The sequence below is a fragment of the Schistocerca serialis genome, chromosome 4 (assembly GCF_023864345.2).
Source record: "Schistocerca serialis cubense isolate TAMUIC-IGC-003099 chromosome 4, iqSchSeri2.2, whole genome shotgun sequence".
In the NCBI taxonomy this organism is placed as follows: Eukaryota; Metazoa; Arthropoda; class Insecta; order Orthoptera; family Acrididae; genus Schistocerca; species Schistocerca serialis.
This window is the reverse complement of record NC_064641.1, coordinates 661595828-661620980: the sequence shown is the minus strand read 5'-3', so window position 1 is coordinate 661620980 and position 25153 is coordinate 661595828. Positions and strand designations below refer to the sequence as shown.

Genomic DNA, 25153 nt, shown 5'->3' with positions numbered 1-25153 from the left:
TGCATGCCTGTTATGTTGTACCGGGTTTGACCATATGTTGCTACAGAAGTGTTCCATGTCTGTTATGTTTGGTGGATTGTCTATTTTAATGTGTGTGTTATCTATTGTCTGGTAAAATTTCTTTTGGTTTGTGTTGAATGTTTGGTTTTGTTTCCTTCTATTTTCACTTTTTTTGTATCTTCTAAGTCGTTTGGCCAATGCTTGTAATTTCTGCTTCTTTTCATCTAATTGCTCTATCACTTCTTGTTGTAAGATTTTACCTAACCTTTTTCATTTTTTTTCTGACATTTCATTTCTTATAAATTGTGTTAGCTGTCCAATGTCTTTTCTCAGTTTTTCTATTCTGATCTGTAGCCTGTGTTCCGTTCTGGTTTTGTGGGTTTCTTCTGTGTGTTGGTTGGTTCTGATCTCTGCCTAGTGTGTATATTTAGTGTAGTGAGTGCTCCTATATAAACCAGTAGTTGTAACTCTTACATAGTTGTGTTTTCATTTATTTTGTTGTGTATGATTGTGTTGATAGTTTTATTGTTGTTTCAACTTGTGGGTTATTTGGCTGTCTATGCAAGAATGGTCTAATGTCTGTATTTGTGTCTTTGTATTCTATATATGTCAGCTGAAATTTTTCTTCTATATCCAACATGTGTGTCACTTCGTGTTCTATTTGTGCTTGTTCTGGTGGCTGTCTTAAGATTTCGTTTTCCTCTGACTGTTCAATTGATGCGTGTTGATCTTTGTTTGTTTGCTCTGGGATGTTTGAGTCCATTACTGTATTTTCGTCTTCTTCTGAATGCACATTATTTTGTTCCAGTATTTGTTGTACTTGTTGTTTGATGTTTTCTAATTCTGACTGGGGTATCCTGTTATTTTTGATTATTACACGGATCTGATCAGCTAGTCGTCGTTCTGTTAAAAATTTTAATTCTGGGTATCTGGTAATAAATGTTGTGTATACTTGTGATCTGTATCCAGTTGTGTTGGTTCCTAGGTTTGTTGCTTGGTAATAACAGAACATGAGGTGTCGATTAACTTCATCTGACCATCTCATCCTCAGTCTTTGTTTTCCTTCTAGGGTGGTTGCAGGAAGCATATCCTGCAAAACACCTCTATTTGGATTTAAATCATTTTCCGTGTGGCTAGCAGTGTCGTTACCATTGTGGGCGGGCATTGGGTTCAAGCGTCGTTCCCGACCATGACGGCGCTTGTCCAAGGCTTCTTTAGTTCTGTCCTGAACCAACTAATCACACTAAAAGGGGGGTCAGCCCTATTAGTGGTTTGTTCTTTACGACTGGCAGAACATACCGGAGGCCTATTCTTTTCCCGGGCCTCCACGGGAATTATTATTATTATTATTATTATTATTATTATTATTATTATATTCACTAGTCTATTTCTCATTGTACTATCACACGACTGGCTACTACTGACTTCAACAAATTCCAACAGCCACACACAAGGCACTAGCTGCCTACATTGGAAGCGAACATTGGGCGATATTCCTTCCAGGCTGCATTCACTTTCACCTCCTCTGTGCAGCATGCCATGTTACCACAACAAATGTTCACAAATGACTAAGTTCAGCAATCACTTTCAAACTATCAAGTGTTTCACGAGTTTCCTTCCCCAGTCCCAAACTTGTGACCTTCAGAGCAAAAAGCTATTTCTGCAGGAGAGCCCAACAATGGTACCTGTGATGAGTTGCATTTCTCATCAGAGGCAATGTACCTTTTTACAAATACAAATTTGAGACATTTTGAGGGACATTCTGTACCTACCTAGAACTTTATCTGTAGGTCATTATCAAAAAAGTATTTTTAAATAATATATTAACACATTAATTGTAATCCAAAAAACTTTGCATGTGCCTACATATTTGTTATTATGTGTTGCAATATATTAAACAGGCAAAAAATGTATTATTTCTACATTAACTTTATTGTAAGAATATAAAGAATAAATATAAAAAGTAATGTGTCTAACCCTGAGATGATGCAGTGTAGTGTACAACTTCCCACAGCCTTCATGGGTGCACATGAAGCATTTAGGCCGTGCCTCTTCTACTGGTGTGATTTGTATTTCCGTTTGTTCTTGCTCCTCTTGGTATGCCTTCTGTAGATTTTGTTGAGAATGTTTTTTGGTTGATTCATCATCTATACTTGCCAATAAATGTTCTGGGAGAGTAATGTATGCAGTTGTGCCATCTTCAAGTGCCACACTCTGGCAATTTTCTGTGACAGCAAATAATATATTTTATTGATTGTTAATCAAAGAACTTTCTTTTAACTCACAAGACTGAAAATTTAGCCAAGTTCATTGTCTTAATAGAAAAACATCAGCAATATATTATTATTTTTTACATAACAGAAATTAAATTCACGCAACAGAGAAATACTGTCATACCATACTTCATTTCTTATGTAACCAATTTTTTTTTTTATTTATAGGAATTAAGGAACACGGTAAATATTTCTTAATACAAAGAAATCTTCCACTATGTGATACACAAATCTGGGGAAATACTGTTTGCAGAGCATGTCTTGGTCCCTGTATTGAGCAAAATCTAGCATTCACAAAAAATGTATGATGACTAGTGATTCTGTCAGTTTCAAGTCGTATACATACCCTCTAATCACATGCCATTTTCTGCTGAGAGCTTAATCAAGGATCAGGATAAATAGCTTTTCAATCTTTTAAGACATAAGCAAAAATAGCTGTCACCTTTAAAAGAAGGTGTTCACAAAGAAATACTTTTCACTGAACAATTATTTTATTCACTCAAGGACACAACATGAACACAACGACAAGATAAATTAGTAAGAACTCCTCAAATATTGTCTTTTGAAGAATGAGTAAGCTTGGTTTGCTCCATCCTTCCAGCTGAGTGAAGATGCAAGACCTGATTGAAGTGGGAAAAATTGCTCCTCACAGAATTAATTCCTTGTATAGGTACAAGCTGAATCCTCATCTGCATTTTCAGCCTCGGCAGACATCACCGATTTGTTTTCCCTGGAAAAGAACCTTCAGCTTCAGTACACAGAAAGGTCTTTCACCACACTGTACAAAGACAGTGCCACATCTTATTTTTCTGCAATGTCGAAGTATTTACACTATTATCTACAAAAACCCTAATAATAATACAGTTTTCACTGTCTGCGGGTCATTATTACACATAACTATCATGGATACACAACTTTATATTTGTTTTATGTTTTTTAACATAATGCTATAACGGTCTTAGTATTATTTTTAACATAAAAAGGATGGGTACTGTCAGTTATGATTTCTTGCACATGACACCCTGTAATGATTCCCAATTTCGCGTGGATGAAAGGAACATTGTTGTGATAAACTAGACGAATGAGATGTTGCTATCATTCTGGAAACTTGATCGTTACTAAAATAAGGAAAATTTAATCACACAGACTTCTCCTACTGACACTAGGAAATGCGAAACGTTTGACAATATACAGAGAAAAGAAGTGTTCGTGACGATAAATTTTCCCTTATTTCTGTTAAAGTGATGTTTTCAGAGCTCTGCAGTAGCTCACACTGTAACTAGTTAGCGGATCCGTTTAAACCGCGGGTAGGATAAATCTCGATTAATAAAACTCCCTCCGATGCTGTTTCATATTGTACACGACTAGGAAACCATAGATTATAAATACATATACTATATGACGGGATATTGTTCGTACTACGGTTTACTACAGCGTTAGTGTTAATACACTGTGTTCATCTTAAAAACCAAAGTAAACATTAAGGCCCCCGTAAACGATCAAACGTGTTTGATAAAATTGCTCTTACGTAGACATGGATTTGACACGCAAGCCCGCAAATGTTCAAAGAACGTTTGTCTGTCAGTTTAACTTCACTTTGAAGCAGACGCTGTCCGTATTTGACTTTTGGCACTGTGTTTGAAGAAGAAGAAGAAAAAGAAGAAGAAAACCAGACACTGGTCCAGGGAATAGCTTAAAATGAGAGATTCGTCAATGAATATCTCCTAAAGTAAGTATAATCGTCAGAACCCGATGATTACATCAACTTTCTGCGGATGGGCAGCGTATCGTTCAATAACTTGTTTACCGTTACCTCACCCTCACATTGAAAAAGAAGACAAGTATGCGAAAATGTATTCTCTTCTACTTGTTCCTCTAAGACAGTGCATTAAAATACCACAACGCAGGAACATATTGCCCACATCATCCTCAGACGAGCCGGAGAACTTAAATTTGTTTTATTTCATTTCACTTCCGCTTGTACGTAACTGCACGCGTAACCTGTTCACGCGTAATATATGGCTTGGAAAGATGCTCTTTCTCTAACATCTTGATAATTTTCAGTGCTATTTTGTTTTCATACCTGACCGCAGTTTCCATGGTTGGGGAAATTCACGATATAATGAGATAAATTGTAATAAAACAATTTTTCACTAAACATTTGCGGCGAAACATCGTCATAAATAACGTTCGCTACGGTATCTTGTCAAACTTCCAGTCAATCAAAATACGATCTATGCTTGACAAACACGTCAAACAGCACCGCACATGGTCAAATATTTGGCAAGCATACTTAATTCGACAAAATGGTTAATCGTTTACGGAGATCTATCTTTACACCACGTGTTTTCCGCGTTTCCTTGAATCTCATTGGATTTCGTTTCACGTGGAGCGAAAGCCAAGCTGTGCCCAGCCAATACAGTTAAGTACGACCATAACGAGTTTTGTGCTGTTACACGCATATAGACTGAGCGATCATGCAGAACAACAGCTTTACCTGCGCATTTAACTAGGATACCGCTGGCCAGCCAATTGGTTCAACTAATCTACAATGATGGATTGTTGAGGGGGAGGAGACTAGACAGCGAGGTCATCGATCTCATCGGATTAGGGAAGGAAGTCGGCCGTACCCTTTCAAAGAAACAATCCAGGCATTTGCGTGGAGCGATTTAGGGAGATTACCGAAAAACTAAATCAGGATGGCCGGACGCGGGATTCAACCGTGGTGCGAGTGCGAGTGCTAACCACTGCGCCACCTCGCTCGGTCCTGCAATGCTGTGTGCACTTCCAGTTCAGACGTAAAACAAAACGAGCAGAGAAACAATATAGCTTCGAACGTAATTTAATTTTTAAAAAGAATGCAATAATATTCAGTAAAACTCCAGCACTACCGCACGCTTCTTACGTAACCTGGCGGAAAGCATGAAATGCGCATAGTATTCTAATTACAAACAAGAGTGATGAAAATTCCTAACTTAAACACAGGGTAATTTTTCTGAGCGAGCTAGGCCTATGTGTGATGCAACGAAGGGATTTCACTATATTGTTGAATACTGAAGTCACTGAAGGTATTAATTACAGTCAGTCGTCTGGTAATTTCTCAGCTCCTTCCTTATCCAAATCAGAGAAATAAATTTCAGTTCTGGAACCGCCATCTGCTAACGCTAATAAAAAGTCGATCAACATCAAAATCTACGAAGCCACCAAGGCGCCACAATTTCTCCTCTTCTTTTATGACGTGCCGTTCTGCATCCCGCCAGCGTTATGCCGCAACGTGTGAAAAAGCTGCGTGCGTTAGTTCCAGTACGTCTGGCAGCTTAATAGTAGTGTTATTTCTCGCGACAAATCCCATAAGCTGGCCCCCGATCAGTTCATATTGTAAAGGTATAGTGGCAAATGTAAAAATACAGAAGTTGTACAGTGTGCACGAAGTTGTGAAAACGATGTTTCATGTTTCTACGACACTTATCACTCTGGTTCGTGTGAAAACTACATATGTGGTGTAAAATAATGAGCATATTCCAAATAATGAGTATCTGGACTTTAATTTTTGTCCTAAAAATGAAATTATGTTTTCTTCATTTAAGCAGCCTCTAATAAGAATCTTTCTTTAAATATCGATAATTAAGAATTTATATTTGGAGTGAAAACAGGAATTTCGCGGCCCACATGTTATTAGAATCAAGAAGACGTCCATTATTCATAAAAAAACGATGATGAATTTTAAAATTAGGACATGTAGGTATTCCAAATTGAACGAAAAAGGACGACCAACGCGAGACTCGTACCAGCGATCCATGAACTACACCAGAGTCTCAATCCACTTCGTTACCGATTCCGCTATGCATTCAGTGCGCACTTGAATCTCAACGGTATCACATACAGCCCTCGTAAAACTTCAACGCCGGTTTTTTTCTGTAAATTTATGAAAATCATTAAGAACAACATATTTCTCGGCACTTTTTAACTGCGTTCCACTCGCGTGTTTCATTATGCTGCGTATAACAGCGCGACAATCGGAGCAAAACAGCACAGAGACTATGACTATACACTATTTTTGAAATAAAAACTACATACGTAAAGCGTGGTTAGGAAAAACGTAGATGGCTGTTAATGTATTCAAAAAAAAAAAAAAAAAAAAAAAAAAAAGCCAGGTGACGGAAATAAATGTGAAGTGCTTCACAAGCAGGCGAGGGGTATTATTAAGCGCATTTATAACTTTTTCAAACGTGAATTTGAAAGCTAGTGTCCTATTGTTGACATTTGAAGACACAAGAACGCACTCCAGAACCATGTGGTGCGGGAAAGAGAATTATAAAGAGAATTGTAAACGAAAGTGTCAGAGCTGTAGGAACCGCAGATAAAGTTGGTTTCGTGTCGCCTGGAAAGTATCGAAATCGCAAGGAACCTCACAAATGGATGTTTTAAAGTGCTTCACGTGAAAGATGAATGCCCGACATCACTAAAACGTGTTACAGTTATGCAGGACAAAATTAGCTTCAATGGTAAGCGCTTCGTCAATGTAAAGAACTTTAAAAGACGTTGGTCCCTGATATACAGTTTTTAGTTCAAAGAAGTGACATAGGTGCAGCACGAACTACATCCCACGTAAAGATTCACGATAGGAGGTAGTTCAACAGTGTATTGCCTTGATGAACCATGTGTCAATTAGAATCATTCCAGGAAGATCTGCTGGAAAATGAGTGATGGTAGTGACGGTTTTAAAGTTTTCATAGGAATAGGTTCTCGGATAATTATTCTGCATGCTGACTCTTCATCTGGTTTTGTTTTAACCTAACCTAACAGGACTCAAACTGCGACGAACTGCCTTAGGATGTTCAATGCAGTGTGGATTTGGGACTAGTGCAGCAGGGGATACAACCCGTCGGCTTTGAACAATGACGTCACAAGTCGCCAGAGAGCATGTATTACAGAGATGAAAGAGCTGAGGAGAATGTTGAGAAACAAAGGAATACGAGAGAGATAAACATTGATCTTGTCAAAGGCATAAGTGTTTTTTGACTTAAAAAAAAAATCTCACGAGATAGAATAAACTGATCCTACTTTATTAAGCAATATCTTGTCAAAAGCCGAGAAGCGATTGTTCTTAATGTTCTAGCTCCCTTCAGTACGTAATAAGTGTTTTTTGACTTTTTTAAAAAAAAATCTCACGAGATAGAATAAACGGGACTAGTGCAGCAGGGGATACAACCCGTCGGCTTTGAACAATGACGTCACAAGTCGCCAGAGAGCATGTATTACAGAGATGAAAGAGCTGAGGAGAATGTTGAGAAACAAAGGAATGCGAGAGAGATAAACATTGATCTTGTCAAAGGCATAAGTGTTTTTTGACTTTAAAAAAAAAAATCTCACGAGATAGAATAAACTGATCCTACTTTATTAAGCAATATCTTGTCAAAAGCCGAGAAGCGATTGTTCTTAATGTTCTAGCTCCCTTCAGTACGTAATAAGTGTTTTTTGACTTTTTTAAAAAAAAATCTCACGAGATAGAATAAACTGATCCTACTTTATTAAGCAGCTCCCTTCAGTATCTAATAAGTGTTTTTTGGCTTTAAAAAAAATTCTCACGAGATAGAATAAACTGATCCTACTTTATGAAGCAATAGTGTTTTTTGGCTTTTTTTTAAAAAAAAATCTACGAGATAGAATAAACTGATCCTACTTTATTAAGCAATAGTGTTTTTTTAAAAAAATCTCACGAGATAGAATAAACTGATCCTACTTTATTAAGCAATATCTTGTCAAAAACCGAGAAGCGATTCTTCTAGTGTTGTAGCTCCCTTCAGTAGCTAATAAGTGTTTTTTGGCTTTTAAAAAAAAAATTTCACGAGATAGAATAAACTGATCCTACTTTATTAAGCAATAGTGTTTTTTGGCTTTTTTAAAAAAATCTCACGAGATAGAATAAACTGATCCTACTTTATTAAGCAGCTCCCTTCAGTACCTAATAAGTGTTTATTGGCTTTAAAAAAAAATCTCACGAGATAGAATAAACTGATCCTACTTTATTAAGCAGCTCCCTTCAGTACCTAATAAGTGTTTTTTGGCTTTTAAAAAAAAATCTCACGAGATAGAATAAACTGATCCTACTTTATTAAGCAATATCTTGTCAAAAGCCGAGAAGCGATTGTTCTTAATGTTCTAGCTCCCTTCAGTACGTAATAAGTGTTTTTTGACTTAAAAAAAAAAAAATCTCACGAGATAGAATAAACTGATCCTACTTTATTAAGCAGCTCCCTTCAGTACCTAATAAGTGTTTTTTGGCTTTAAAAAAAAATCTCACGAGATAGAATAAACTGATCTTACTTTATTAAGCAATATCTTGTGAAAAGCCGAGAAGCGATTCTTCTTAGTGTTCTAGCTCCCTTCAGTACGTAATAAGAGTTTTTTGGCTTTTCTAAAAAAAAAATCTCACGAGATAGAATAAACTGATCCTACTTCTCACGAGATAGAATAAACTGATCCTACTTCATTAAGCAATCAGTAAAGAAACGAAACTGAAACATAACAGCAAAAGCTTTTAGATTTACATTCAATTATTTTAATGATAGTGCTTATTGGAACACAGAACTGCTTTATTATCTATGCCTCGAAGTGAAGTCTTTACGATCTATGACTAAGGAATGACGTCATTGTTCAAAGCCGACGGGTTGTATCCCCTGCTGCACTAGACCCGTGGATTTTACTAGTGAAAACGACAGTGAATCATGTAGTGAAGTATCTTGTTTCTGAGAGTAAACGTGTATTTGCGAGTAAGAAAAACATCAGTGATTACCGTTCGGAAATGAACAATCGGTTTCATAGCGTGATTCACAATTCTTGTCATACCTCGCTTCGAAGTCGGCCACTGCGTTATAATTCAACTGTTACAGAGAAAACACCAAGTATAAACACCTGAAAAGCGGATATATTTCCCTGGCTTCAAAATAAAATTTAAGAACAGACTCGTGCCGATCTCCTGCAACTCGTTAATTTATACAAGTTACGTTACAGAACTTACAAACTTGACTTCCTTGAATGAATGGGGTCTCTTAGTTCTGTGTTTACCCACGTATCACTATCAATGTAGAACTATGTAATTAATTTGGGCAAAGGATAAGACTTGAAACTATCACAGTAAATTTACAGCGATGTAGACTTTGGAACAAAGTAATAATATTTCTTAGTTTTAAAGGCTCGTGGTTTAAAAAATGTGTTTGTCAAGGTATCAGTTGCGTACATAATAATGAGACCTTTCTAGCCTTTTTGATTAGGACTTTGTATCCTTTGAATTATGCTTCTGCCACGATGTTGAATGCTCTAATAACACGAGAGAATGCAGCTGGATAAATTCGTCAAAAGTCCGATATTCCCACATGTAAACCCCTGCCATTTTCATGGCACGAATTGGATAAGGCCCTAAAATGCCAGTAACTGTTACAATAAAACGATACCAATCGCAGTCATTTAGATTTTATTTTTAGGCTAGCAGTTTCGACGATACACTACGTGATCTTCGGCCTGGTTCAGTCGAGTAACCTTCGTGTTATAAAATACAACAGCACTTTTAACTGGTCTCGTAACGATTTTTACGAGACCAGTTAAAAGTGCTGCTGTATTTTGTAACACGGACATTACTCGATTGAAGCAGGCCTGAAGATGACGTAGTGTATCGTCGAAACTGGTAGCCTAAAAATAAAACCTAAATAGCGGCGATTGGTACTGTATTATTGGATATTGACCAGCCGTAGTCCGATACTCCAGACAGAAGATGGAGTTAACATTCTTTGTAACTGTTACTTGTCGAGATATCGGTCGTTTTCGATGTTATCGGTCATCATTCCCTGAAGTTATTCCTAGGTGATGGTTAATTATTTGCTTGTTGAATGGATTATAAATGCGGTCTCTCACTGTAATGTCGAACGAGTTAGTTTACGCTGACCATTTTTACGATAGTTTTTTCATTAGTCTTTTCTACCACTAATTCTTTTTTATGCGCAGTAATTGCACTTAACTACAGCCAAACACATCGACACATACACCTTATACACATATTTAAAAATTCTATTGCGTAGAAGCAGTTGTCAAGCAAATTGATTTCGGTTTGTGCTTGGAGTTAATTTTGTTGTGTGTTAAATTTTTACTTAAAATACAGTTCAAATCACAATAAATTATAATTATTGCAAGCAGTTTCAATGATCTTGTCGGTAGACAGTTTTTATGTTCAGAAAAATTGTACTTCACGTCTTCGCAAATATGTCTCTGCTGTTCTCGCCTCCCGATGTCACGCGGAGTAAATCTGTGGAGCAGTGAATGCAACGTCGTCAAGACGTGAAGTAATATTTCTCTCATGACGAATGATCGAAATTTGTTTTGATATTTACTATTTCCCTCTTAGATTTGAATGTGTAATATGATGTACCGTAGGCGAATGAGCCTGAATGTTGTCCGCAGCAATGCAATTCGGCATGGTGGACTGTTGGCCCGCTCTTGGCTACTGCGAATGCGCAGTTCTTATCCCTTCGCTGCTCCGCCTCTATGTGCGCGGAAGCATCGTCTTACGTGACGCGGGCTATGGAACATCTTCATGGGGATTGTATGTCCTATGCCGCCAATGTTAAATTTTCGAATTTTGTGACCCATTATCTTGGAAACTTTTTAAAACACCAACTTACAGTTTTCCATAATTATTGAATGCACCTTTCTATACACTGAACTAGAATTATTACTAAAATTGTATTGCGGGGCATGCTTTTTTTTCTTTTTCTTAACACTCAATTTTTTGACAGAATTTTGTAAATAAGTGAACATAAAAACAAAACAGCTAAGGATATTTTAATTATTCTAGTTCCATGTGTGTTGAATCTCACACTTCGCATGCTGTGAAAATTCCATGTCTCTACCATCAGTACTTTTTGTTTTAGAAAAGGGCCATTTATTGCAAAACATGTAGTTCAGAGATAATGAGGTTCAAAACTTTTTTTTATTACAAATTGTCAGACAGACATTTCTACATCTTTTATGTGTTAGAACTGCCCTGGCCCATAGTCTGTATCTTCTTCAGTGTCATAACAGCCCAGTGCTTGCTGACTCCTTTTCTTTCTTGCTTCTTTTGTCATTTGCTGAACAGCTAACTCTGCTTCACATACACGAAGCTCATCCAGTTCCTGAAGTCCTTTAGCTGTGTTCTGTCCAAATCTTACCCCTAACTTATCCAGAACCGTAAGTCTTTTACAGTTTCCACTATTAAAAGTTATTACATCAGACACTACTAACTTTAGATTCATAAGGCCAACAAATACATTTTTAGGCACACGGCACCACACAACATTATTGAAGGACTCATTCACATTCTGGGTCTTCCGATGTAAACACTTCTTTAGTAGCTCAGGATTTGCCAAATCTCTGTAAATAGATTTGATTGCCTCCATTACTGCCAAAGGAGGAGAATGTTTACGTGTAAATTCATGCAGGGTGCCAGAAAATTCAGCTTGCCTATATTTACACCAAGTGTTTGGTGGAGGTGGACACAAAGCATTACATGGCTTTTCATCAGTTGATATTCGATGAAAGAAAGTGCTCTACACAGCTCTTTTCATCTTTTCTAAATAGTAACAGTTATCTCTCATGACCGTCCCATAATATTCCTGTAATTCATCAATTACTTTGTCTGTTAGTCTTCCAGCACACATTTCATTGTTTTGCCATCAGACAGTTTTGTGTTACCCAGTTTGGTTTTTAGGTTTATTCGCAATGCCAACTTCTGAGATGTAGCAGTAGGCAAAAGGCAATTCATAGCCTTCTAGACTGTGTAATTCCCAATGACTGCTCAACTGTGGCAGTATTGCGTAGTCGCGAAATTTGACAGTCACAAGTCAACACTCAGAATATTATTTAAAGGTCTCACAACTGTCTGATTTTAATGTATTACATACCAAATGTTCAGGAAAATCCAAAGTACATTATGGAGCAGAAAACAGAAAATGTCAAATTTCAATGAATTTCACATACATGTCCCCCTGAAGTTTCATTTAACGAAACTTAGTGATAAGATATCTAATACATACGTAGGACCTAGTTTTGAGAGCATAGTAACACCAGTTTATGTGTGCTACGGCTTTTGACCAATCATCGCATTTGTGTATGTTGAAATCAGGTTTCTTCTTATGATGAACAGAGTATACTGGTGGAGAAAATTGTAGGAAGTCCGTTGATATTCACTTGTCTCCAGGAGCAGCCAACGTTAGCTAGTACATACTTCGATAGAACTGAAGCATCCATTGTCTGGGAGCCTACATAGCCCTTTGATAGTTTACTGCGCTTATCACCTTTGTGGTCTGCAGAAAGCTTCATCTAATCTGCCGTAAACACCAAAATGGAAAAGGTTCACAGTGGCGAGTGAGAAATGGTGCTCATTTTAGAAAACTGCCACACAGAAAAACAGAAAAGAGGGCCCCTGCATTCTATTCAGAGGGTAAAATTATGAGCTTGTACCTATGAAGGCGAAATACTGCACAGTTTTACAGTGCTGGAGAGGCTTTCCAAATCTCATTTGAGTGAACTGCAAAGGACCCCGACAAAAAGGTTATGTATAGTTTCTGTTATAATTTCAGTTACGGCATTTTAAGATAAAATAATCATCAGGGCTTTTAAATGGGAGTCAATGAGGTGATATTGCTTCGGAATGTAGGTGCATTCTATTAACATAGAGGTCCTCGTGTATCTTAACTACACGTTGTAAGGACTATTACATGTGCGCTTTTTAACTTGTGCCATCCAGAGTTAAAAAATAGACAAAGTAGAATGGACAGCTGTCTGTTTCCACTTGCTAAAAAGCTGCCTGGATGTTTCCAGAAGTAAAGATGGATGGCTGTTGCTGTGATTGTGGATAGGAAGTCACCTGCAGCATATTCCACCTACCCATCAACACACAATTAAAAGTGTGCGCTGTGCCCCTTACTCACCCCCCACCCTAGTCGAAGCAAATTTGTTAAAAAAGAGTCGGAGAAACACACCAACTTTTAAGTGATGTTTACAAATACACTATAGTGATGTCAGATAGCTGTAGCGACGCTAGCACTACAAGCGACTACATTTCACATTGCAGTGGACAAAAGACGAGCGACTTTTACAAACAAATCTACGGCAAGGACCTAGATTTGATCATATTTACGAGGGTTGGAACTTAAATAGATGCAACTAATTATTTACAACAAATACAAAAGAGTTACATGTTTGCACCTGTTACTGTCCTTCAAAGTAGTCACCAGCGTTGTGTAGAACCCGTTACCAGCGATGTGGCAGGCATAGTATACCGTTAGCAGAGCCTTTTCTGTTGATGGTGCGAATGGAGCGGTCTACTGCCTGTCGAATCTCCGGAACAGTTCTGAAGCAATGCCATGAAGTGGTTCCCTCATCTTTGGAATCAAATCAAGGTCACAAGGACTTCAGTCCGGGGAGTATGGTGGATAGTACAGTACTTCCCAGTCCCATTGACCCAACAGAGCAGCCACAGCTTGCGCTTTATGCACCTGTGCATTGTCATGCACAATGATGGGTGGATTGCGCAGAAAGTGTCACCGCTTCTTTCACAAAGCTGGTTGCAGGTGATGCTCCAAAAACAGTAATACTGTGCATTGACAGTCTGCCATGGAGGAATGTATTGCGTTAGGATAACACCATCACAGTCGTAAACGACAATCACCATAACTTTAGACCACTCCATTCGCACCATCAACAGAACAGGCTCTGCTAATGATATACTATGCCTTCCACACTGCTGGCAACAGATTCTACACAATGCTGGTGACTACTTTGAAGGACAGTAACAGGTGCAAACATGTAACTCTTTTGTATCGGTTGTGAATAAATAGTTGCCACTATTTAAGTTACAACCCTTGTATTTGAGAATAGGTGAGATTTGACAAAGTTCCCTAGTACACCATAAATATTTGACATACCAACTTTGACAAAGAAATATGGTGGTGTTAGACCAGCCTTAATTTCCCTCAGAGATAACTTGTTCCAAGAATCTACATCTACTTCTATACTCTGCAAACCACTGTGAGGTACATGGCAGAGGTTACGTCCCATTCTATATGTTACTAGGGTTTCTTCCTGTTACATACACGTATGGAGCGCGGGAAGAATGGTTGTTTGAATGCCTCTGTGCGTGCAGTAATTATTCAAATCTTATACTCATGATACCAATGTGAGCGACACACAGAGTGGTCGGAGTATATCCCTACAGTAATCATTTAAAGTCAGTTCTTGAAACTTTGTTAATAGACTTATTCTGGATAGTTCAGGTCTGTCTTCCACTGAGTTCCTAGAGTATCTCTGTGACAGTCTCCTTTCTGTAACAGTCTCTCACGGATTAAACAAATGTATGAGTAGTTGTGCTGTCCTCCTCGGAATAGTTCAATAAGTCCTATTAGTCCTATCTGGTATGGGTCACACATATTTAAGCAGTATTCTGGGATGGGTTGCACAAGTGATTTGTAACAAATCTCTTTTGTAGACTGATTGCACTTCCCCAGTATTCTGTCAATAAACCGAAGTCTACCACCTGTTTTACCCACAACTGAACCTACGTGATAAATCCATTTCACATCCCTAAAAAGTATATGAAGATGGTATCTGTTCCCGAAAGAACAGATACCATTGATGTCCGTGCAGCTTCTCTAGAATGAAATAATATTTAAATCGAAACCCTTAGCTGCCGACAGGTGTTGTTGATATACATCAATGGGAGCAGGAGATCCCGGACATCAATGGGAGCAGGAGGTCCCGGGTTCGAGTCCCAGTTGGGGCACAGATTTTCAGCTGTCCCCATTGATGTATATCACCAACACCTGTCGGTAGCTAAGGGTTTTGATATAATTATCATTTCATTCTAGAGAAGATGGATGGACATCAAAGGTATCTGTTCTTTCGGGAACAGATACCATCTTCATATAGTTAAAGGCTGCCCAGCCATTGACCTCTTTCTGTGCGAATGTGTACGCTTCGCCCGAACTCTTACGGGACTTGTCAGCTTAGTCTGGCGTGAGTAATGAGTGAATGGGCAAATATCTATTAAGAGCACTACGAATGTAGGTTGTGGACAGTTGGGAAAGTGGGTCTCACGGGAAGCGTGCAAGGGATAAGTCCCTGCAGTCGCACTTCCCTACAAAGTGTTACACCCAGGTATTTGTATGAGTTGGCCAGTACCGACAGTGCCTCATTGATATTATAGTCATAGGCTACTACATTTTTTCATTTTGTGAAACGCAAAATGTTACATTTCTGAACATTTGGAGCAAGGTAGCGACAACCGTAGCTGACAATACTAAGAAATGTATGGAGCTCATGGACTTTGTCTGATAACTTGTACTCCGAAATTATTTGCACTTTCTCAGGTGGTGGACGGGACCCCTTTGGTGTTACATAGTACTCTAGGAACTCTACTTCATTTACTCCAGAGATTGATTTTGAGATATTGATACAAAGAATGCAATTAGTCTGAGGAGTGCTCAGTGTTCTCAAATCTGGACAAGGTGATTAAAATGTTGTAAAGGTAAGGAAACACAAAATCCAGTCCAAACATGACCTCATTAAGAAATTGCTGGAATGCTGAAGGTGCATTCAACAGGCTGGAAATCAGTACATTAAATTCTTACAATCAGAATGACGTGATTATAGCTGTCTTGTGTGTATCTTCTTCAGTGCTGGATATTTGATAATAAGCCTTAAGCAGATAAATTTAAGAAAATATTTTTTTGCCTTGCAGAATACAGTGCATATCTTCTATCTGAGGTACAGGATAACTGTCAGAGACTGTTCTTTCATGTAACTGTATGTAATCTCAACATAGACATATCAAGCCATCTGTCTTGGATACCACAGCCCATGCAGATTTCGATGACCTATTGATGCCATTATCTAAAATGAATTTAAATTCTTTTTATGCCACTTCCACACACATATGGGTCTACCTGCCTCGCCATAGAAACCCGGGTGGGCCTTCAGTGGCAATGTAGTGATTGACATCACATTTTAATTTTGCCGGGTGCCATATTAGATTTAACTATATCTGGATACTGCAACAATAGGTCCATAAATTTTGTATTTTGATTCAAGAGTCTTAGGACCCTTTCTTCTGCAACCGTCCATAGTTGTTAAAGTGTTGCCTGGTGCAGTATTTTGTACATGAACTGACCTATCGTATATGTCCCATAAAAGTTCGATGTGTTTCATATCAGATGATCTATGTGGCCAAATCATTCACCTGAACTGTTCAGAATTTTCTTCAAACCAGTCACGAATAATTGTAGCCCAGTGAAATGGTGCATTGTCATCCATACAAAATCCAACATAGTTTGGGAACATGAAGTCCATGAATGGCTGCAAATGGTCTCCCAGCAGCCAAACATAGCCATTTCCAGTCAATGATCAGTTCAGCTGGACCAGAGGACCCAGTTCAGTCCATTCCATGTAAAGCACAGCCTACACCATATGGAGCCACCATCAGCTTGCACAATGCCTTGTTGACAACTTGGCTTTGTGGGGTCTGCACCATACTCAAACCCTACCATCAGCTGTTACCAACGAAATCTGGACTCATCTGACCAGGCTACAGTTTTCAGTTGTTTAGGGTGCAACCGATATTGTCACTAGCCCAGGAGAGGCACTGCAGGTGATGCTGGGTTGTTAGCAAAGGCACTTCCATCAGTTGTCTGCTGCAATAGCCCATTAATGCCAAATTTCACTGCAGTGTCCTAATGGATACGTTGTCGTATATCCCACAAGCAGTGTTGCATGTCTGTTAGCACTGACAGCTCTATGCAAATGCCACTGCTGTCAGCTATTAAGTCCAGGCCATCGGCTACTGCATTGTTCATGGTAAGAGATAATGCCTAAAATTTGGTATTCTCGGCACACTCTTGACATTGTGGATCTCAGAATACTGAATTCCCTAATGGTTTCTGAAATGGAGTATCCTATGTGTCCAGCTCCAACTAGCATTCTGCATACTTTCAAAGCCAGTGTCTAGCTACAACTAGCACTCTGCTTTCAAAGCCAGTTAATTCCTGTTGTACGCATCAGAAACCTTATAACACAAATGACCTGAGTATAAATGACAACTCTCCTAATACACAGCTCTTTTATAACTTGCGTACAAGATACTACCACCATTTGTATATGTGCATATCACTATTCCATGACTTTTGTCACCACAGTGTAGTTGGAATTGCAGAAACATAAGCCACAACGCCAACTAAAAACTGCAATCCTATTTTTTGTTGGTTACAAATGGGTGGGGTTTATGGCAAATGCCTTTGGCAGCAGAACTTGCTTCTAATTGAGACACTGGGTCATGTTTCCCTGTTTGGGACAGTTATATGGAGGTGTGCATTTTTCAGGCTTGCAGTGATATCCAAAGCAAAAGTGGTAGTATCAGTTCTTGTCCTTGGGGTTGTGTTTATTTTGAGACTTACTGCGGAAATTATTACAATGGCAGTCGATGCTTCTATGGCGAGACCTGCCTTGATAACCAGTTAACAGTACAGCTATTTGTTGCTATAGTCCCAAAATTCTTGTCATTATGTCACTCATTGTTATTGAACAACCTGTTGGTTACAAGCATCACTTTTCACCATGAACAATTGATTGTGGGGGATTCATTTCTGTTATTCTATCAGCTGTTACAGACACTTTTTCGAGTACCTCTGCACTGACAATTAAAATGTTCCTTACAGATTCCGAAAGTTTTCTAGCCACAGTGTCTTAAGCACCTTTCCCGACACATCTATTCCTTCCAAGGCTTGCATCTTGTGAAACAATTGGCTAGACTTTTGGTCTTCCAAATCAATTCCAGTGACTAGTCTCTTAATACTTATCTTCACTTCCTTTGAATACATTCTGTAGACGTTCCTTAGCCAATGAATATTTATTCACTTCTGTATGGCAAATAATGTCCCAAATATTCTCCATGTATTTTGGCTCTAACTGTGACACTAGATGCTTAAAGTTAGACTCTTCTGTACTAATTTTGCAAGTGATGACATGTGCTCTACCAAATTTCAGATTTTTCACTCCAAAAAAGTGGAATTTTTATGCTAACCTAACAGTCATTCCCAAGGCATGCTTTTGTTAGTTACTATACCACCTTATCATCACATCAGGTCATCAATTATAACTGCTGTAATGTGGTACATTTATAGGAGTCCATAAAAGTGTTGTGTAACAATATCTATTAATGGTTTCCAATACACATTGATAATCAAACAATTTCACTTCCTTTATTTTTTGCCAACTTCATAAACTTTAAATGTTCTAGTCCATTAAATTTTGGGCATGCAGCCATGCAAATAAAACTTCTTCCACTGATATTTTGGCTGCGTATCGTCCGGCCACCGTCGGGGTAAGTTACAAGACAAATTAAAATCATTACCTCTATTTAATAAATTATTAGCTAATCTAATCTCTATAGTTTCCTTGAAGACAGAATCCCAAAAGGAAGATATGGATGTTAGAATCTTCACATCACTTTAGTTTATGGAATGCCCCATATTAGTACAAAGTTCGGCTGCAGCTGACTTGTCTGGCTGTGACAAGGATGTGTATCTTTGATATTCCACACATCTCTCATGAATGGTGCATGTTGTTTGACCTATGTATGACTTATCAGTGTCTCCGCAAGGAATCTGATGCACACCCGTCTTACGAAGCAATAAATCGTCCTTTACAGAACCAGGCAAAGCTGCAATCTTCGTGGGATGCTGGAAGATCACCTTAACACAGTGTTTCTCGAGAATATGGCCTATCTTCGAGGAAAGAGCACCCGCATAGGACAAAAAAGCACTTGATCTGAAGGAATTGCTATCTTGTTCCCCATCACATACCTGCATTCTAGGTTTTACACTGAATGCTCTATGAATTTGTTGCAGAGAAAATCTATTCTCTTAAAAAAAAAAAGTGAGCTCTTCTTGCAAATTATCTTTATCAGATATACAGTGCACCCTATGCACTAAGGTCTTAAGGACACATATGGTTTGTGAAGGGTGATGACAGCTACTGGCAGAAGATATAGATTTGTATGTGTAGGTTTACAATATATGGCAAATCCTAAAGTGCCATCAACTTTACGGCGAACAATAACATCCAAAAAGGGGAGACAGCCGTCTTTTTTCCTTTTCCAAAGTAAATTTGATACTAGCATGGACAGAACTCAAATGCCCAAGAAATCGATGTAATTCATCCATCCTGAGCAGTCACACTACAAATGTGTCGTCCGTGTACCTCCAGAAGACCGTTGGTTTACAACTTGCTGAGTCCAGTGCCTTGTGACTCACTCTGAGGATGGCCGGATGATATGTGGCTGAAATATCAGTAGAAGGAATTTTATATGTGTGGCTGCGTGCCTGAAATTTAATGGGCTATTCATTACACTATGAAAAGTTGAAAAGGCACTTAAATGTTCTGTCTGATTTCTATTACTGTGATCTCTACGATATCCTCAATTCTCAGTGCATCTGCTCTAACCACCAGAATGCTAAATTTGCAATTATTAATTATTTACAAATAAAATGAACTAAAACAATACTGCACATGTGATACTAAGAAAAAAATAGACGGACGTGCCACGTAACTGCAAAGCAAGTGAGTTGCCACCAATCTGCATCCTCTGGCGGGAAGAGGCTCTGCAGGCAGGGACTGCAGCAGTCCGTTGAAAGGGTTGAAAAGGTGCAGACCAGCCAGCCTGTGGGCAATCTTGGTTCAGTGTTGGGGTCATCCACTTGTGGTTAACATGGCCTGATAATCTGTCATCGTTACTTGGACTTTTGTGACCTCTGCCTAAACGGACTGGATTTAATGTGCTCTGCAGAACACTTTGCTTGTATTGTGGCCTGTCATGTACGTGTATGCTGCATCTAATAAAGTTAAGTAATATCAAACTGTTGTTTACTAAGTGTCGTGTGTTGCACCCAATCTTTTGTGTTCAAGTGCCACCTCATCCTCACACTTACCCCTCGGAAGACACAACATGAGATGATCTTTTTTACTGAGGGAGAATTTGTTTCTTGGCTGCAATTGAAAATTGATTGCCTCACACTAACAGTAATCTACTAAAACTATAAAACTTAGTATCACAGCTGATTTATTGCAATGTGAATCGGACAGACACACTTCACTCATAATGCGCTTTAGTCATTTCTGCCAAAGATTTTTAGAAAACCCACTTAACCACACGTTTTCCAGTAAAAGCAGAATTAATATTTCCGTGTTTCCTACAACTATCATTATATGGATGGGACGGAGAGTCACCTAATCAAAAAGAAAAAGAGAAGAAAAAAAGAAAAAGGAAGGGAAAAAAAGTCCCTTGTGTGCACCCCACACACACTCCGTTACCTGGGTAGCAGCATCTGATGAGTGGCGCACACCTAACCCATTTAGGGAGGCAATAACAATAATAACAGTGAAGTTAAATGCACAGAAGAAGAATTAATTTCATACATGACCTTCTCAGTTGCTTTTCCTTTACAATCTGATGATGCAGATAAATTTTCTTGCGATTATTTTTATTGATAATGTTGCTGATATCATATTAATTGAAAATAGAAATATATTTTGTCTAGAAACTTCATTGGCTGTATACAAGAATGCTCAAAATGACACAATAGTCACAGTTGCCACTGGAGATGATGGTACTTCTTCACACTCAACGGTACATGAAGGTGCCCATTGTTTACCAGAAAATTCAGGTAACTTATCAGAAGATGACGGAAGCAAGGATGTTGAAAATGGCATCCAAGAACTTAATGTGACTTAAGCAGTGACAGGAAAAGGAAGTCTAAAGCCTTTCCCAAAGACTGAAAGAAAAATGCCAATAAAACTCGGAGAATGTGTGGGCAAGCATCAATATTGGATATAAAAAAAGTCAAAGTAGCAGAATTACTCATAATACTCTAACATAATGAGGTACCTCGAACAGAATGACTTCCTCCATGCCAACCAGCATCAGTTTCTAAAACATCGATCATGTGTATTCCAACTCATACTTTTCTCAAATGACACACAGAAAGCTTTAAATCAAGGCAACCAGGTAGATGCAGTATTTTTTGATTTTCAAAAAGCATTTGACTTACTACCACATCTATGCTTACTGTCAAATGTGCCATCATATGGAGTATCAAGCACAATTTGTGACTGGATCGAGGACTTTTTGGTTGGAAGGATGCAGCATATTGTCTTGAATGGAGAATCGTCATCAGGTATGGAAGTAACTTTGGGTGTGCCCCAGGGAAGTGTGTTGGGATACTTGCTGTTCATGTTGGATATTAATGACCTTGCAGACAACATTAATAGTAACCCCAGGCTTTTTGCAGATGACTCAGTTATCTGTCTCAAAGAAGCTGCACAAATATTCAGTCAGATCTTGATAAGATTTCAAAGTGGTGCAAAGAATTGGCAAATTGCTTTAGATGTTTAAAAATGTAAGACTGTGCACTTCACAAAATGAAAAAAATGTAGTAGCCCATGACTATAATATCAGTGGGGTACAGTTGGAGTAGGCCAAGTCATAAAAATACCTAGGTGAAACGCTTTGCAGGGATATGAAATGGAATGATCACATAGGTTCAGTTGTGGGTAAAGCAGAAGGTAGACTTCGATTTATTGGCAGAATATTGCGGAAGTGCAGTCAGTCTACAAAGGAAATTGCTTACAAATCACTCAGGCAGCTGGTTATAGAATATTGCTAAAACATGTGGGAGCTGTACCAAACAGGACTAAGAGGAGATATGGAATGTATACAGAGAAGGGCAGCATGAATGGTCAAAGGTTGGTTTTATCCATGGGAATGTGTCACAGCGATACCGAAGCAACTGAAATGGCAGACTCTTGAAGATGGAGTAAACTATCCTGAAATGACGACTCTAGGAATATACTACAACTCCCTATGTATTGCTCACATAGGGATCATGAGGATAAGATTAGAATACAGCAGTGTGTCGATTATCCGAATGTCGGTCAACCGAACGACCGCTTAACCGAACTGTGTACTCGCTCGCACCTGTTACTCTCCCACCCTACCGTCCATCATTCCCCTCACTCCCAAACCAAGTTTCCCACAGTAGTCACCGCACTGGGCCACTGCTGGCGGAACATTGCTTCTAATGGGGCCTTCACAAGGCGCTGCTGACCGGCCAAGCCGCCAGTTGCTGTGTTTCAACAATCAGCACACTTCTGTCAGCTTGGCACTGGCAGTAGAAGTAGCGGCAGTATCAAAGCTGTTCACAGCAACAGCTGCGCCAGCTTAGAGATGAGCCGTGCTGCTCTGCGCAGTTTGAAGGATTGCGCGCCCCCAAGAAGAGCTTCTCACGGTGCAAACAGTCACCTTCTGTTCTCTGTTACGACCACTTGTGTGCTGCTGCGTGAAGAAGTGAACTTGACGATACAAAATGCTTAAATGTAAACGCGTTGTCCTTTCTATGAGGGACAAGTACGAGATTATTAAAAGGTTAGAAGAAGGTGAATCTGCAACCACTTTATCCAATGAGTACAAGGTGGGGAAGTCGACAATTACGGATATAAAAAAAACAAAAGACGAGCATAGCAAATTTTATAGCTATGCTTGATTCTACTGATGGATCAACAAGCCATAAAACTATGAAGCTCGCCACTAACACAGATGATGCTGTTTACAAGTGGTTTACACAAAAGAGATCGGAAGGAGAACCTATCTCAGGTCCCATTCTGTGTGATAATTTTGTATACTGTGTGTATTGTTCATGCAAAATGCGTATGTAATATGTATATATTTTTGTTTAATAAACTGTGCCACATGCTTTATATTCCTACTGAAGCTGCCTTTGTATGTTACTTTGTAATACTAAAAGAGATGCCTGTTTTTATGAATAAATTTACTGTACAGTACTTCTTTTTGGCAAATAAACATGTACCGTCCAATTATCTGAAGAAACCAGTTTTCCGAGCACCCATGTCCCCAATAACTTTGGATAATCGACGCTCTACTGTAATTACAGCACGCACAGAGACATTCAAAAAAATCATTCTTCCCGTGCTTCATACGTGAATGGAACAGGAAGAAACCCTAATGACTGGTACAGTGGGACATATCCTCTGCCATGCAGTTCACAGTGGTCTGCAGAGTATTTATGAAGTCATAGGTGTAGAGGCACGAAAACCAGGATATGACAGGTGTAGGACCTGTACAGAGAAGACAGGGACTAAGGAGAACTTAAGATGTTATACCCATCCCACTAATCAACAAGTTCATGGCGCTATCTTCCACTGAAACTGAAAATGATACAGTGAGACCCATTTCACCTGCTGAGAAATGTGCTGTTTGTAATGTCAGGGGGAGGCAAATACAAAACGGTATCAGCCTATTAATCATTGGCAGTTCAGACATACCACAAATAACGGTATCCTTTAAAGAACGATAGCAAGGGATGGGAAGGAACACCACGTGCACTCAGTGCATATGCCTGGGGGTCTCATTGAAAAGGCTATTATGGCAGCCACTGAAGAAACAGGGTGCAATCAAAGGCAGAATGTGGGACATTTTATATGAGTCTATGACCTGTTCTCTGAGATCATACTTGTTGGGTTCATTCCAGTGACTGGCAGAGAAGGTTGGAATACCAGTCTTGCTTACAGAGTTTCAACAAAGATGGCAATCTGCAGCATTTTCCCCAAAACATATTGCGGCCCCCTGGTTTTGAGTGGTGGGCTTGAACCAGGGATTTTGGTGGCTCTGTGTGATAGGTTGCAACTTCCTAGACTTGCGCCACAGGGTTGAGAACTGTAGAGTCTCCCTAAATGTGTTAGGTGTGCACTACACATCAGATGCTGCTACCCAGCTGGCTTGCTGTCTGTGGGGTGCACACAAGGGAGCTTTTTTTCCTTTCTTTTCTTTTTGTTTTTGATTAGGTGACTCTCCATTCCATCCATATAATAATAGCTGTAGGAAACCCAGAAATATCAGTGTAAAATCCAAAGAAACGTGCTCCATAAGTGGGAATATCAAAATCTTAGTGGTTATCTGCTAAAGCATTTGCAACAAACAGCCAGAGTTTGAAGCACACCTAAAATGCAGTGAACCACACATAATAATAGGTACAGAAAGCTGGTTAAAAGCAGCAGTTGACAGTAGTGAGATTTATGGGGAAAATTTAAGCTGTTGTGACAGTGCCACGAGATTTAAAAGTGCTGCTACGTCAGTACGCGAACGCGGCGATAGAGGCGCTCCGCAGCTCGGCCGAGCGCAGGAGCGCCACCTGGCTATGAACGACGTCGGCCGCATGTCATGGCACGGCAGTGGGCAGTGGAGTGACAGATTCAGAGTTGGAAGCATGTAACTCGCTATTGCTCTACGTTGTATATCCACGCAATTTATTAGGATTAAAGGTTATAACATAAGCATATACCGAAAGGATAGACTAGTGGGAAATGGAGGTGGTATATTTGTCACAGAAGACAAGAAACTTGAATTCACAGAGACAGAAACTGAAGCCACACATGAGATTGTTTGGCAAGACTCCGTACCAAAGGTGGGCATTTTCTTATAATTGGATCCTTCTACTGACCACCAGACTTTCACTTGCATGTAACCAAACACTTTGAAGAAAACCTTAGATATCTTGCATAAAAGTTCTCTAATCATACTGTAATCACTGGAGGTGACTTTAATCTTCCAAATATCAATTGGGCTAGTTATGGTTTTGTTAGTGGTGGGTGCGACAAGACATCCAGCTGAACAAAGCCCCAGAGCCTAATAGAATTCATATTAGATTCTTTATCCAATTTGCAGCTGAGATGCCCCCCCCCCCCCCCTCCCCCCCCTGTTGGCTATATCTGTCATAAATCTCTCA

The 25153-nt window shown here is 39.1% G+C and overlaps 1 protein-coding gene across 5 annotated transcripts in view; it reads right to left on the bottom strand.

The window, feature by feature from the left end:
* LOC126475530 (zinc finger protein 143-like) overlaps positions 1 to 25153 on the bottom strand; it is a 125621-nt gene that overhangs the window by 43436 nt on the left and 57032 nt on the right. For all 5 annotated transcript variants that reach the window (XM_050103469.1, XM_050103468.1, XM_050103470.1 and 2 more), the window contains one exon: positions 1978 to 2225. In XM_050103469.1, the coding sequence (XP_049959426.1) occupies positions 1978 to 2225 (248 nt within the window). The remainder of the gene's footprint in view (positions 1 to 1977; positions 2226 to 25153) is intronic.